The sequence below is a fragment of the Bombina bombina genome, chromosome 3 (assembly GCF_027579735.1).
Source record: "Bombina bombina isolate aBomBom1 chromosome 3, aBomBom1.pri, whole genome shotgun sequence".
Taxonomy (NCBI): domain Eukaryota; kingdom Metazoa; phylum Chordata; class Amphibia; order Anura; family Bombinatoridae; genus Bombina; species Bombina bombina.
Genome location: NC_069501.1, coordinates 518400965 through 518415787, shown reverse-complemented (window position 1 = coordinate 518415787; position 14823 = coordinate 518400965). Strand labels below are relative to the sequence as shown.

At 42.0% G+C, this 14823-nt stretch overlaps 1 protein-coding gene across 1 annotated transcript in view; it reads left to right on the top strand.

Annotated features, from left to right (window-relative positions):
* HEATR6 (HEAT repeat containing 6) overlaps positions 1-14823 on the top strand; it is a 188030-nt gene that overhangs the window by 155593 nt on the left and 17614 nt on the right. Inside the window, exons 13-14 of the mRNA XM_053706936.1 lie at positions 6956-7078; positions 8585-8671. Coding sequence (XP_053562911.1) covers positions 6956-7078; positions 8585-8671 — 210 coding nt within the window. The remainder of the gene's footprint in view (positions 1-6955; positions 7079-8584; positions 8672-14823) is intronic.

Here is a 14823-nt window from a genome sequence, read left to right as displayed (position 1 = left end):
AGGAGTTCCCTGGCGATGGAAGAAGTGACCAAAATCATTCAATGGGCGGAGACTCACTCCTGCCACCTGTCTGCAATCCACATCCCAGGAGTGGAAAATTGGGAAGCGGATTTTCTGAGTCGTCAGACATTACATCCGGGGGAGTGGGAACTCCATCCGGAAATCTTTGCCCAAATTACTCAACTGTGGGGCATTCCAGACATGGATCTGATGGCCTCTCGTCAGAACTTCAAGGTTCCTTGCTACGGGTCCAGATCCAGGGATCCCAAGGCGACTCTAGTAGATGCACTAGTAGCACCTTGGACCTTCAAACTAGCTTATGTATTCCCGCCGTTTCCTCTCATCCCCAGGCTGGTAGCCAGGATCAATCAAGAGAGGGCGTCGGTGATCTTGATAGCTCCTGCGTGGCCACGCAGGACTTGGTATGCAGATCTGGTGAATATGTCATCGGCTCCACCATGGAAGCTACCTTTGAGACGAGACCTTCTTGTTCAAGGTCCGTTCGAACATCCGAATCTGATCTCACTCCAGCTGACTGCTTGGAGATTGAACGCTTGATCTTATCAAAACGAGGGTTCTCAGATTCTGTTATTGATACTCTTGTTCAGGCCAGAAAGCCTGTAACTAGAAAAATTTACCACAAAATATGGAAAAAATATATCTGTTGGTGTGAATCTAAAGGATTCCCTTGGGACAAGGTAAAGATTCCTAAGATTCTATCCTTTCTTCAAGAAGGATTGGAGAAAGGATTATCTGCAAGTTCCTTGAAGGGACAGATTTCTGCCTTGTCTGTGTTACTTCACAAAAAGCTGGCAGCTGTGCCAGATGTTCAAGCCTTTGTTCAGGCTCTGGTTAGAATCAAGCCTGTTTACAAACCTTTGACTCCTCCTTGGAGTCTCAACTTAGTTCTTTCAGTTCTTCAGGGGGTTCCGTTTGAACCCTTACATTCCGTTGATATTAAGTTATTATCTTGGAAAGTTTTGTTTTTGGTTGCAATTTCTTCTGCTAGAAGAGTTTCAGAATTATCTGCTCTGCAGTGTTCTCCTCCTTATCTGGTGTTCCATGCAGATAAGGTGGTTTTACGTACTAAACCTGGTTTTCTTCCAAAAGTTGTTTCTAACAAAAACATTAACCAGGAGATAGTCGTACCTTCTTTGTGTCCGAAACCAGTTTCGAAGAAGGAACGTTTGTTGCACAATTTGGATGTTGTTCGCGCTCTAAAATTCTATTTAGATGCTACAAAGGATTTTAGACAAACATCTTCCTTGTTTGTTGTTTATTCTGGTAAAAGGAGAGGTCAAAAAGCAACTTCTACCTCTCTCTCTTTTTGGATTAAAAGCATCATCAGATTGGCTTACGAGACTGCTGGACGGCAGCCTCCTGAGAGAATCACAGCTCATTCCACTAGGGCTGTGGCTTCCACATGGGCCTTCAAGAACGAGGCTTCTGTTGATCAGATATGTAGGGCAGCAACTTGGTCTTCACTGCACACTTTTACCAAATTTTACAAGTTTGATACTTTTGCTTCTTCTGAGGCTATTTTTGGGAGAAAGGTTTTGCAAGCCGTGGTGCCTTCCATTTAGGTGACCTGATTTGCTCCCTCCCTTCATCCGTGTCCTAAAGCTTTGGTATTGGTTCCCACAAGTAAGGATGACGCCGTGGACCGGACACACCTATGTTGGAGAAAACAGAATTTATGTTTACCTGATAAATTACTTTCTCCAACGGTGTGTCCGGTCCACGGCCCGCCCTGGTTTTTTAATCAGGTCTGATAATTTATTTTCTTTAACTACAGTCACCACGGTATCATATGGTTTCTCCTATGCAAATATTCCTCCTTAACGTCGGTCGAATGACTGGGGTAGGCGGAGCCTAGGAGGGATCATGTGACCAGCTTTGCTGGGCTCTTTGCCATTTCCTGTTGGGGAAGAGAATATCCCACAAGTAAGGATGACGCCGTGGACCGGACACACCGTTGGAGAAAGTAATTTATCAGGTAAACATAAATTCTGTTTTTTCACTGTTATTTCAAATTTTGGCAAAATTTGTTTCTCTTAAAGGCACAGTAACGTTTTTTTTTTATATTGCTTGTTAACTTGATTTAAAGTTTTTTTCAAGCTTGCTAGTCTCATTGCTAGTCTGTATAAACATGTCTGACATAGAGGAAACTCCTTGTTCATTATGTTTAAAAGCCATGGTGGAACCCCATAGGAGAATGTGTACTAAATGTATTGATTTCACTTTAAACAATAAAGATCAGCTGTTATCTTTAAAAGAATTATCACCAGAGGATTCTGACGAGGGGGAAGTTATGCCGACTAACTCTCCCCACGTGTCGGACCCTTTGACTCCCGCTCAAGGGACTCACGCTAAAATGGCGCCAAGTACATCAAAGACGCCCATAGCGATTACTTTGCAGGACATGGCGGCAATCATGGATAATACCCTGTCAGCGGTATTAGCCAGACTGCCTGAATTCAGAGGAAAGCGTGATAGCTCTGGGGTTAGACATAATACAGAGCGCGCAGATGTTTTAAGGCCCATGTCTGATACTGCGTCACAATATGCAGAAGCTGAGGAAGAGCTTCAGTCTGTGGGTGACGTCTCTGACTCGGGGAAACCTGATTCAGATATGTCTACTTTTAAATTTAAGCTTGAGAACCTCCGGGTGTTGCTTGGAGAGGTTTTAGCTGCTCTGAATGACTGTGACACAATTGCAGTGCCAGAGAAATTGTGTAGACTGGATAAATACTACGCGGTGCCGGTGTGTACTGACGTTTTTCCAATACCTAAAAGGTTTACAGAAATTATTACTAAGGAGTGGGACAGACCCGGTGTGCCGTTCCCCCCCCCCCCCCCCCCCCTCCTATTTTTAGAAAAATGTTTCCAATAGACGCCACCACACAGGACTTATGGCAGACGGTCCCTAAGGTGTAGGGAGCAGTTTCTACTTTAGCAAAGCGTACCACTATCCCTGTCGAGGACAGTTGTGCTTTTTCAGATCCAATGGATAAAAAATTAGAAGGTTACCTTAAGAAAATGTTTATTCAACAAGGTTTTATCCTGCAGCCCCTTGCATGCATTGCTCCTGTCACTGCTGCTGCGGCGTTCTGGTTTGAGTCTCTGGAAGAGGCCTTTCAGACAGCTACTCCATTGACTGAAATACTTGACAAGCTTAGAACACTTAAGCTAGCTAATTCTTTTGTTTCTGATGCCATTGTTCATTTCACTAAACTAACGGCTAAGAATTCTGGATTCGCCATCCAGGCGCGTAGGGCGCTATGGCTTAAATCTTGGTCAGCTGACGTGACTTCAAAGTCTAAATTACTTAACATTCCCTTCAAGGGGCAGACCCTATTCGGGCCTGGTTTGAAGGAAATTATTGCTGACATTACTGGAGGTAAGGGTCATACCCTTCCTCAGGACAGGGCCAAATCAAGGGCCAAACAGTCTAATTTTCGTGCCTTTCGAAACTTCAAGGCAGGTGCAGCATCAACTTCCTCTGCTACAAAACAAGAGGGAACTTTTGCGCAATCCAAGCCGGCCTGGAAATCTAACCAAGCCTGGAGCAAAGGCAAGCAGGCCAGAAAGCCTGCTGCTGCCTCTAAGACAGCATGACGGAACGGCCCCCTATCCGGCAACGGATCTAGTAGGGGGCAGACTTTCTCTCTTCGCCCAGGCGTGGGCAAGAGATGTTCAGGATCCCTGGGCGTTGGAGATCATATCTCAGGGATATCTTCTGGACTTCAAAGCTTCCCCCCCACAAGGGAGATTTCACCTTTCGAGATTATCTGTAAAACAGATAAAGAAAGAGGCATTCTTACGCTGTGTGCAAGACCTCCTAATAATGGAAGTGATCCATCCAGTTCCACAGATGGAACAAGGACAGGGATTTTATTCAAATCTGTTTGTGGTTCCAAAAAAAGAGGGAACCTTCAGACCAATTTTGGATCTAAAGATCTTAAACAAATTCCTCAGAGTTCCATCGTTCAAAATGGAAACTATTCGGACAATCCTACCTATGATCCAGGAGGGTCAGTACATGACCACAGTGGATTTGAAGGATGCTTACCTTCACATACCAATTCACAAAGATCATCATCGTTTCCTAAGGTTTGCCTTTCTAGACAGGCATTACCAGTTTGTGGCTCTTCCCTTCGGGTTAGCTACAGCCCCAAGAATTTTTACAAAGGTTCTGGGGTCTCTTCTGGCGGTCCTAAGACCACGGGTCATAGCAGTGGCCCCTTATCTAGACGACATCCTGATACAGGCGTCAAACTTCCAAATTGCCAAATCTCATACGGACATAGTGTTGGCATTTCTGAGGTCGCATGGGTGGAAAGTGAACGAGGGAAAGAGTTCTCTATCACCCCTCACAAGGGTTTCCTTCCTAGGAACGTTAATCGATTCTGTAGAAACGAAAATTTACCTGACGGAGTCCAGGTTATCAAAGCTTCTAAATTCCTGCCGTGTTCTTCACTACATTCCGCGCCCTTTGGTGGCTCAGTGCATGGAAGTGATCGGCTTAATGGTAGCGGCGATGGACATAGTGCCATTTGCGCGCCTACATCTCAGACCGCTGCAATTATGCATGCTCAGTCAGTGGAATGGGGATTATACAGATTTGTCCCCTCTGCTAAATCTGGATCAAGAGACCAGAGATTCTCTTCTCTGGTGGCTATCTCGGGTCCATCTGTCCAAAGGTATGACCTTTTGCAGGTCAGATTGGACAATTGTAACAACAGATGCCAGCCTTCTAGGTTGGGGTGCAGTCTGGAATTCCCTGAAGGCTCAGGGATCGTGGACTCAGGAGGAGAAACTCCTCCCAATAAATATTCTGGAGTTAAGAGCAATATTCAATGCTCTTCTAGCTTGGCCTCAGTTAGCAACCCTGAGGTTAATCAGATTTCAGTCGGACAACATCACGACTGTGGCTTACATCAACCATCAAGGGGGGACCAGGAGCTCCCTAGCGATGTTAGAAGTCTCCAAGATAATTCGCTGGGCAGAGACTCACTCTTGCCATCTATCAGCGATCCATATCCCCGGTGTAGAGAACTGGGAGGCGGATTTTCTAAGTCGTCAGACTTTTCATCCGGGGGAGTGGAAACTCCATCCGGAGGTGTTTGCTCAATTGGTTCATCGTTGGGGCACACCAGAATTGGATCTCATGGCGTCTCGCCAGAACGCCAAGCTTCCTTGTTACGGATCCAGGTCCAGGGACCCAGAAGCGACGCTGATAGATGCTCTAGCAGCACCGTGGTTCTTCAACCTGGCTTATGTGTTTCCACCGTTTCCTCTGCTCCCTCGACTGATTGCCAAAATCAAACAGGAGAGAGCATCGGTGATCTTGATTGCGCCTGCGTGGCCACGCAGGATCTGGTATGCAGACCTGGTGGACATGTCATCCTTTCCACCTTGGCCTCTGCCTCTGAGACAAGACCTTCTACTACAAGGTCCTTTCAATCATCCAAATCTAATTTCTCTGAGACTGACTGCCTGGAGATTGAACGCTTGATTTTATCAAGGCGTGGCTTCTCCGAGTCAGTCATTGATACCTTAATACAGGCACGAAAGCCTGTAACCAGGAAAATCTACCATAAGATATGGCGCAAATATCTTCATTGGTGTGAATCCAAGAATTACTCATGGAGTAAGGTTAGGATTCCTAGGATATTGTCCTTTCTCCAAGAGGGTTTGGATAAAGGATTATCAGCTTGTTCTTTAAAGGGACAGATTTCTGCTCTGTCTATCCTTTTGCACAAGCGTCTGGCAGAGGTTCCAGACGTCCAGGCATTTTGTCAGGCTTTGGTTAGAATTAAGCCTGTGTTTAAACCTGTTGCTCCTCCATGGAGCTTAAACTTGGTTCTTAAGGTTCTTCAAGGAGTTCCGTTTGAACCCCTTCATTCCATTGTTTTTGATGGCTATTTCCTCGGCTCGTAGAGTCTCTGAGTTATCAGCTTTACAATGTGATTCTCCTTATCTGATTTTCCATACAGATAAAGTAGTTCTGCGTACAAAACTGGGTTTTTACCTAAGGTAGTTTCCAACAAGAATATCAATCAAGAGATTGTTGTTCCATCATTGTGTCCTAATCCTTCTTCAAAGAAGGAACGTCTTTTACATAATTTGGACGTAGTCCGTGCTTTAAAGTTTTACTTACAAGCGACTAAAGATTTTCGTCAAACATCTTCCCTGTTTGTTGTTTATTCTGGACAGAGGAGAGGTCAAAAGGCTTCGGCAAGCTCTCTTTCTTTTTGGCTTCGGAGCGTAATACGCTTAGCCTATGAGACTGCTGGACAGCAGCCCCCTGAAAGGATTACAGCTCATTCTACTAGAGCTGTGGCTTCCACCTGGGCCTTTAAAAATGAGGCTTCTGTTGAACAGATTTGCAAAGCGGCGACTTGGTCTTCGCTTCATACCTTTTCAAAATTTTACAAATTTGATATTTTTGCTTCTTCGGAGGCTATTTTTGGGAGAAAGGTTCTACAGGCAGTGGTCCCTTCCGTTTAAGTACCTGCCTTGTCCCTCCCTTCATCCGTGTACTTTAGCTTTGGTATTGGTATCCCACAAGTAATGGATGATCCGTGGACTGGAAACACCTTACAAGAGAAAACATAATTTATGCTTACCTGATAAATTTATTTCTCTTGTGGTGTATCCAGTCCACGGCCCGCCCTGTCCTTTTAAGGCAGGTCTAAATTTTAAACTACAGTCACCACTGCACCCTATGGTTTCTCCTTTCTCGGCTAGTTTCGGTCGAATGACTGGATATGGCAGTTAGGGGAGGAGCTATATAGCAGCTCTGCTGTGGGTGATCCTCTTGCAACTTCCTGTTGGGAAGGAGAATATCCCACAAGTAATGGATGATCCGTGGACTGGATACACCACAAGAGAAATAAATATATCAGGTAAGCATAAATTATGTCTTTTTGTTTTTCCCCCTATTTATTAGGTACTAGCACACCTTGTGAAAGGATATTTTAATATGGCACAGAGATATTTACTAGAGCTGGCAGAAGTAGCATGTAAGTGCATGGAAGAGACAGACGCATCCATTCAGCTGCATGGTGCAAAGGTATCAGATTTTCTTTTTTTATTTAATACATGAACAATTGTTAATGTCTGTGCACAACTCAATATTTTTATTAGTTCTTGTTGATGCACAGAGACAAGCACTTCCAAACCAGAAGAGAGAGAGTGCAATTTATTTATTCAATACTGGAACACTAAAAAAAAATACATTTGACACATTTTTTGTTTATCCTGTTTAGACACATAGAAAATATGTTTTCCATTGTTTTAATGTTAGTGTTTAAAGGGACAGTCTACTCCAGAATTTTTAATGTTTAAAAAGATAGATAATCTCTTAATTACCCATTCCTTGGTTTTGCATAACCAACACGGTTATATTAATACACTTTTTACCTCTGTGATTACCTTGTATCTAAGCCTCTGCAGACTGCCCCCTTATCTCTGTACTTTTGACCGACTTGCATTTTAGCCAATCAGTGCCCTCTCATAAGTAACTCCACAGGCGTGAGCACAATGATATCTTTATGGCATACGTAAACTGACGCCCTCTAGCTGTGAAAACTGTCAAATGCATTCAGATAAGAAGTAGCCTTCAAGGGCTTAGAAATTAGCATATGAGCCTACCTAAATTTAGCTTTCAACAAAGAACACCAAGAGAGCAAAGCAAAATTGATGATAAAAGTAAATTGGAAAGTTGTTTAAATTTACATGCCCTATCTGTATAATGAAAGTTTAATTTTGACTAGACTGCTCCTTTTAAACAAATTAGCTAGAATCTTCATTAATTGATTGAATTCAAGAGCAGAATTCAGATATTGTACAGATAAGTACTACTTATTTATGCAATTTTGTTAGGAATCTGATGATATACTTCAGTACAGCTCTGTTTTCAGAAAGCTACATTTGTGGTGAACACCTTCCATTAGAAAAAGCTTCTGAGGTGATTTTGTTGCCATTTTAAAGGGACATGAAACCCAAACATTTTCTTTCATGATTCAGACAGAAGATGTGATTTTAAACAACTTTCCAAATTGCTTCTATTATCTAAATTGCTTCATTCTCTTGGTATCCTTAGTTGAATAGCATATCTAGGTAGGACCAGGAGCAGCAATGCATTACTGGGAGTTAGCTGCTGATTGGTTGCTGCACAAAAATACCTCTTTTCATTGGTTCACCTGATGTCTTCAGTTAAGATCCCAGTAGTGCATAACTGCTCCTTCAAAAAAGAATACCAAGAACATGAAGCAAATTGGATAAAATAAGTAAATTGTAAAGTTGTTTAAAATCACATGCTCTATTTGATTCATTAAAAATAATAATTTGAAAAATGTTGGGTTTCATGTTCCTTTAACGCATTTCTTGCGTGAGTTATCATTAGACATTTAGCCATATTTTATTGCTCAGTTGTATATACTTTACTAGTTTATTTCCGTGTTTCCTTTTGGCTTGGGAATACTCTCAAAATAATCATACACATAAAGTTTAATACGAGTTGTTAGATAATATAGCTCTTTAAACTGAATTTATATACCTAGAACTATTTTTACAGCTTCTGGAAGAGTTGGGCACAGGAATAGTACAGCAACAGAAACCAGACTCTTTAGTTCCTGTTAATCAGCGAGTTCCTGTCAGTCAGGTAGGTTTTCTACAAAAAGAATATTCATTTTATTTTATAGTAAATTAACATAACTGGCATGTCGAGTTAGCAACAATTAATTCATGCAGATGCTATAACATAATTTAAAGTGTTGAAAAGTACAACGGAAATAGGTTATTTCAGGGGAATTACAGTTTGTTTGATTCTATATTTTAAATTTTGGTAGAATGCTTCAGCCTTTTTATTTATTTATTTTAAAAGCCAATATTGTCACCACATGTACAACCATGGTACCAGTATCATCAGGCACATGGTGTCCTTACAAAAAAGAAAAAATGGGTAAAGCAGTGAACTGGACAAACAAGCAAAATCCATTGCAACAAATCCAATGGGGGAATCTATCCATGATAAAACAGTATGAACTAATATACGTTTCTAAATATATAATGCAAGCAAAGCTTACCTGCAAAAATGTTTGTTTTACCCTCATTAACCCCTTTAATTCAGGCATAGATTTGTTTGCAGCAAGCTCCCTCCTGGGCATTTCCATATATGGAAGGTGCTATCCAGGCCATAGCTTCTGCAGAATGCACGCGGTAGGGGGCAGAGTCACTTGGCACCTGACTAAAGCAGTGCACAGCATAATGACATTATTCCCATGGAAACGAGCAAGCCTCTTGGCAACAAACAATAGCAGTACCTACTGTCACTCTTCAACCCCCCTTGCTTAAGTAATTATCCTCATGACACTGATAAGCATCCACCATCAATACTGAATCATTTCTTTTTTATGTGGGTGACCTGTAACTCAAGCTTCACCTATAATTTTAGATGCATTGGAATTAAGGACACAAGAAAAACTAGGGTTGTTTAGCACATGAGAAACATCTGGTCTTTTTCTTCACAAAATAATAACAAAACATCTTTTTATTTTCTTTCCTGGCATGGAGAGTCCAAAAGTTCATTCATTACTGTTGGGAATTCAACACCTGGCCACCAGGAGGAGGCAAAGACACCCCAGCCAAAGCTATAAGTATCCCTCCCACTTCTCATACTTGGACAAACAGAATACAGTGGCGCTTACCAGCTTCTTGGGACATGTGTAGAAGGCAGCTTGTCTTCAGCGTTAGCACCGGTCTCTATGCACTTCCTCCTCTTCCTGGGAGCCCAAACAGAGTGCCTACGTCAAAGCACCAAAGTTTCTATGCAGCAACAAAATTCTTCTGGGCATCACCTGATGTAGAGGTGTAACAGACTTGCGGGGTCATGCTGATATGTTAAAAAATAACTTTTATTGCGAGTACAGCTTTGTTAAAACAAACGAGCCTACGGCTCAAAACAGCATATCCCGGGTCACAGCAAGGCAAAAAATCCAGACATGTTTCGTGTGGGTCTACCACACTTGTTTACTGCTCACTTCTCATACTCCCCCAGTCATTCAGCCGAGGGAATAAGGAAATGTAGGAGAAACACTAGGTGTATAGAGGTGCCAGAAGATTAGGAAAAAATGTCACCTTAAAAACAATAGGGTGGTTTGTGGACCTCTCCATGCCAGAAAAGAAAATAATTTATCAGGTAAGCATATTTTTTTTTCTTTTTTCTAATGGCATGGAGAGTCCACAAATTCATTCATTAGTGTTGGGAATCCAATACCCAAGCTAGAGAGGACACAAAATTAACAGGGAAGGTATTAAGGCAGGCAGATCTAAACTGAAGGCCCCACCGCTTCAAGCAATTTTCTCCCAAAGAAAACCTCAACTGAGGCAAAAACATCAAACTTGTTAATTTAGAAAAAAAGGACCAGGTAGCCGCTTTACAGATTTGATGCATAAATGCTTTGTTCTAAAAAAGCCCAAGAGAGGACACAGCACGGGCAGAGTGAGCTGTAAACCTCTCAGGAGACTGTTGACCGGCTTCCTCATAAGCTAAACAAATGACACTCCTCAGCCAAAATGAAAGGGTAGCCGCAGTGGCTCTATGACCTTTGCGCTTACCGGCGTACACCACAAATAAGAAAGTAGATTTTTCTAAAATCCTTGGTAGCATGGTGATAGAATTTCAAGGCATTCACCACTTCCAGGATGTGCAACAGATGCTCCTTTAGGGAAAAGAGGATTAGGACAAAAGGAAGGAACTACAATCTCCTGATTGATATTGTGATCAGAGACCACCTTAGGTAGAAAACGAAAATTGGTACTCAGGACAGCCTTATCTGCATGGAAAACCAGATAAGGGGAAACACACTGTAAGACCGAAAATTCACTTTCCAAGATAAAAGTTGAAAATCAACAGAATGCATAGGCTCAAACGGAATCTGGTGCAGAATCTGAAGAACAAAATTAGGGCTCCAAGAAGGAGCAATAGGATTAAACACAGGCCTGATGCTAAACAGAGCCTGAACAAAAGACTGAACATCCGGAAGATTAGCCAATTTCGTGTGTAGCAAGATAGGAAAAGGCAGAGATCTGACCCTTAAAGGGACATAATACTCATATGCTAAATCACTTTTAACTGTAAAAAGCTGACAGGAAAATATCACCTGAGCATCTCTATGTAAAAAAGGAAGATATTTTACCTCACAATCTCCTCAGCTCAGCAGAGTAAGTTCTGTGTAAAATGTTATACTCAGCTGCTGCCCAGATGCAGGTAAAAGAAAAAAAAATGAACAAATGAACAGCAGCCAATCAGCATCAACAGTGCTGAGGTCATGAACTATTTTACTGTGAACTCATGAGATTTCACTTAACTCTCATGAGATTTCATAGTAAACTTCCTTACACTTAATAGGGAAATAAGATGAGAGTGCATGAAAGCTCACTCCTGCTGTCCCTGGACAGACATACTGATTTGCTGATTAGAAGTCCTTTACAATGGGATGTGGCTACTGATGAATTTTTGAGGTAAAATATCTTTCTTTTTTACATAGAGATGTTAAGGTGATATTTTCTAGTCAGCTTTTTACAGCTATGCTGCATCACTTTCAAGTGTTTCAACATTTGGGTATTATGGCCCTTTAAGAGAACTGGTAGACAAAAACCTTTCTCCAACCCCTCTTGGAGAAAAAACTGTATCTGACAAAGTCTCCCCTTGTGCATAGGGCTAGAAAGGGAAGTTGCACTTAGTGATACATTCGAAGAGACGCAGGCTAACGATCTTGGATCAGGGTAACAAAGATCCAGCATTCAATCTCCACGCAGTCAGTCTCAGAGAATCTAGATTTTGGAAAGAAAACTGACCTTGAAGTAGATGGTCCACTCTCTGAGACAACCTCCATGGAGAAGAGAATGACATCTTCACAAGGTCTAAGTCCTGCAAGGCCACACTGGAGTAATTATGAGCACCGATGCCCTCTCCTGCTTGATGCAAGCTCTGACCTGGAGAAAATTAGCCAAACGGAGGAAAAGAAAATAAGATTAAATCTCCAAGGAATGCGTCCACCGATACCGCTTGAGGGTCCGTCAACCTCGACCTGTATCTGGGCAAATTGGAAGAGAGACGAGAGGCCATGAATCTGCCTCCCAAAAAATGACAATTGCAGGTCTCCGCCCGCTGAACAATGCAAGAGACCTCCTTCATTGTCAAGGTGCTCCTTGTTCTTCTCTGATGACAGACAGAAGCCACAGTTGTTATGTTATACTACTGGAAAAGTTAAGGCCACGCCGTCAGAGCATAGAAGAGGAATTTGAAAAAGATGTGAAGGTAGATTCTTCCAGATATCAGAGTCCCTGAGCCTTTAGGGAACCCCCAGATCGCACCCACGACTATCTCAAAAGGCACGTGCCTTAAATGGATGATCTTGACAAAGCCACCAGGAGAGAGATTCTCTCGTATGGTTGTCCAGGACGAACTGTAGGGTAAGGATGGAAAAGTCCAAGAAAACTAGCATGATGCCCACTATTTCATGCATTGTTCCACTGATGGTCATGTAGAAGACCGAAGGTCAAGGCAAGCCTAGAAGAGTCTGACTGTCGGATCCATCAATCTTCATGGAAATCAAATCTATTATTGTACCCAGAATACACACCTTGGGGTTGTTAACCAGGGAACTCTTGCCTAGGATTATCTTCCACCCAAAGTCTTGAGAGACAAGAGAATGTGAGAGTGGAATCTAGCCAAAAGAAAGAACCTGAACCAATATATCTTCCAAGCAAGGAACCGCTGCAATTCCTCGCATTCTGCCACTGTTAGAAGCATTCCTAACACTCTCCTTAAAGCCGAGGCCAGACCAAATGGCAGGGCTACAAATTGAAAATGTTTGTCCAGAAAGTCAAACCTCAGAACCTTAAAAGATCAAAGAGAATCGGAACATAAAGGTATGTGTCCTTCAGGTCTATAGAGGTCATGAACCGACCCTCTTTAAGAATTGGAGAATGGGTCTGATAGTCTCCATCTTGAAGGACGGAACCCTGAGAAATGAGACTAGACACTTTAAGTCCCAAATTGGACGAAATGTTCCCTCTTTCTTGGGACCACGAAAGGATTGATAAAAAAAAAACTAGGTCCCACTCAGAAAAGGGAACCGGAAGAGTACCCACTGAAATGCAAGTCAAAATTTCAGATAAAATACCCTCTAAATAAGAGATAACCAAGATCTCATGCTAGAGAATAAAGACACACATAGGATAAGAGTTTGCGGAACACAAACATTGTAATGCTGACAAAGATTCAAAACTGAGAACTCAGTCATGTCAAATAATATAATTACACACTGGTAATAATAATAAGCTTCAGATATGCACATATTCTAAATATATGCTTTTGCATCTTGAATGTTTATGCTCACAATATATAGACCGAATGTATAAATAGAGAGAGCCTTCTAGACAGCAAAGAACACATAATGAACAGGGATATTGTCAGTTTCATCCCAACTCTGTCACTGCCCTTCCATATCCTAAATTACAGGATATGGATATTACGGAATCATCATAAGGGGCTAATGAGGATTCGAACTGGCGGCCCTGCTCTAGGTCATGTGGTCTACCGCTGTACCCCATATCTTGTAGAAAAAAGTATTATCCCCAAAGGGGAAATGTATGTACCATTGCTCAGCAATAAATATACAATGAAAAAAAGGGTAACACAGACAGGGTTACTAAATCAGCCTTATGGACAAAAGATTTATGTGTAAACTCAGGGAATGTATAAAACCCATCTGAGTAAGACTATGCATAGAGAAAAAAAAACAATGGATAAGATCAAAAACTGATAAATCAGCCAACGAAGTATCACCACAGGCAAATATGAATGGGAGAACTCTGGATGCCAGAATAAAGCATCAGAGAACAGATAAATTGCATAAAGCTATAGTATATATCTTAAATAAAATGCCTAAGAAAAAATGTCAAAACAACTGGCATAAATAAAAACAACAGAGGAGGGACCAAGTACTATGTTGCAGTACACAAAAGTAGAAATATGCAGTCTTAATAGCATAGATATACATCCTTAAATGATTAGGTAATCCCACAAGGTTGTTTTAAAAGTTCTTTGTTGGCTTAGCCACTGCAGAGCTTTGTGTCCCATCCATTAACCCCCACCAGATACATACCAGGGAATCCCTGTAGATAGAGAAAAAAACACACCTGTTCTAAGCTCTGAGAGGAACTTAAGCGGGAATAAACATAGAATTATTCACACAGAGAATCTTACGAAAAACAGTGGAATACATACAAAAGATAATTAACTGTATGAAAAGCAGTATTGTAAAGGCTTAAACACATAATAGTGCACAAACGATATGGGACAAAAATAAATAAATAGCTGGGTCACACATACGGGGGGAAAAGGGAGCATTGAACACTATTCTCTTTCAAAATATCGGCAGATAGAATAGCAAGATCTAGTACCAACAACAGAGCTGGCAAAATCGCGCCAAACAGACCTGTGGAGGGAACATTAACCCCACCCCTGCTGGTCTCAAACATTTTCCAATCCCTATAGAACGGAGATGAGGAATAAGATCTGCAGACACACAGTCTAAGAGCACACTGACCCCTTCGCCTTCCACTACGGTACTGCTCCGAATGGAGCTGCGCTGCCTGCTCTAAACTCTGAACAGAAAAAATGGCGCATCACAAGCTATGATCACATAAGCCCCTAAGGACACGAAGGAGATGAGCGCTGCAACAGCTGGCTGTGGGTCTCCCGTAGACAATAATAGCAATGTGGCTGCCACGTACCCTTGTTAG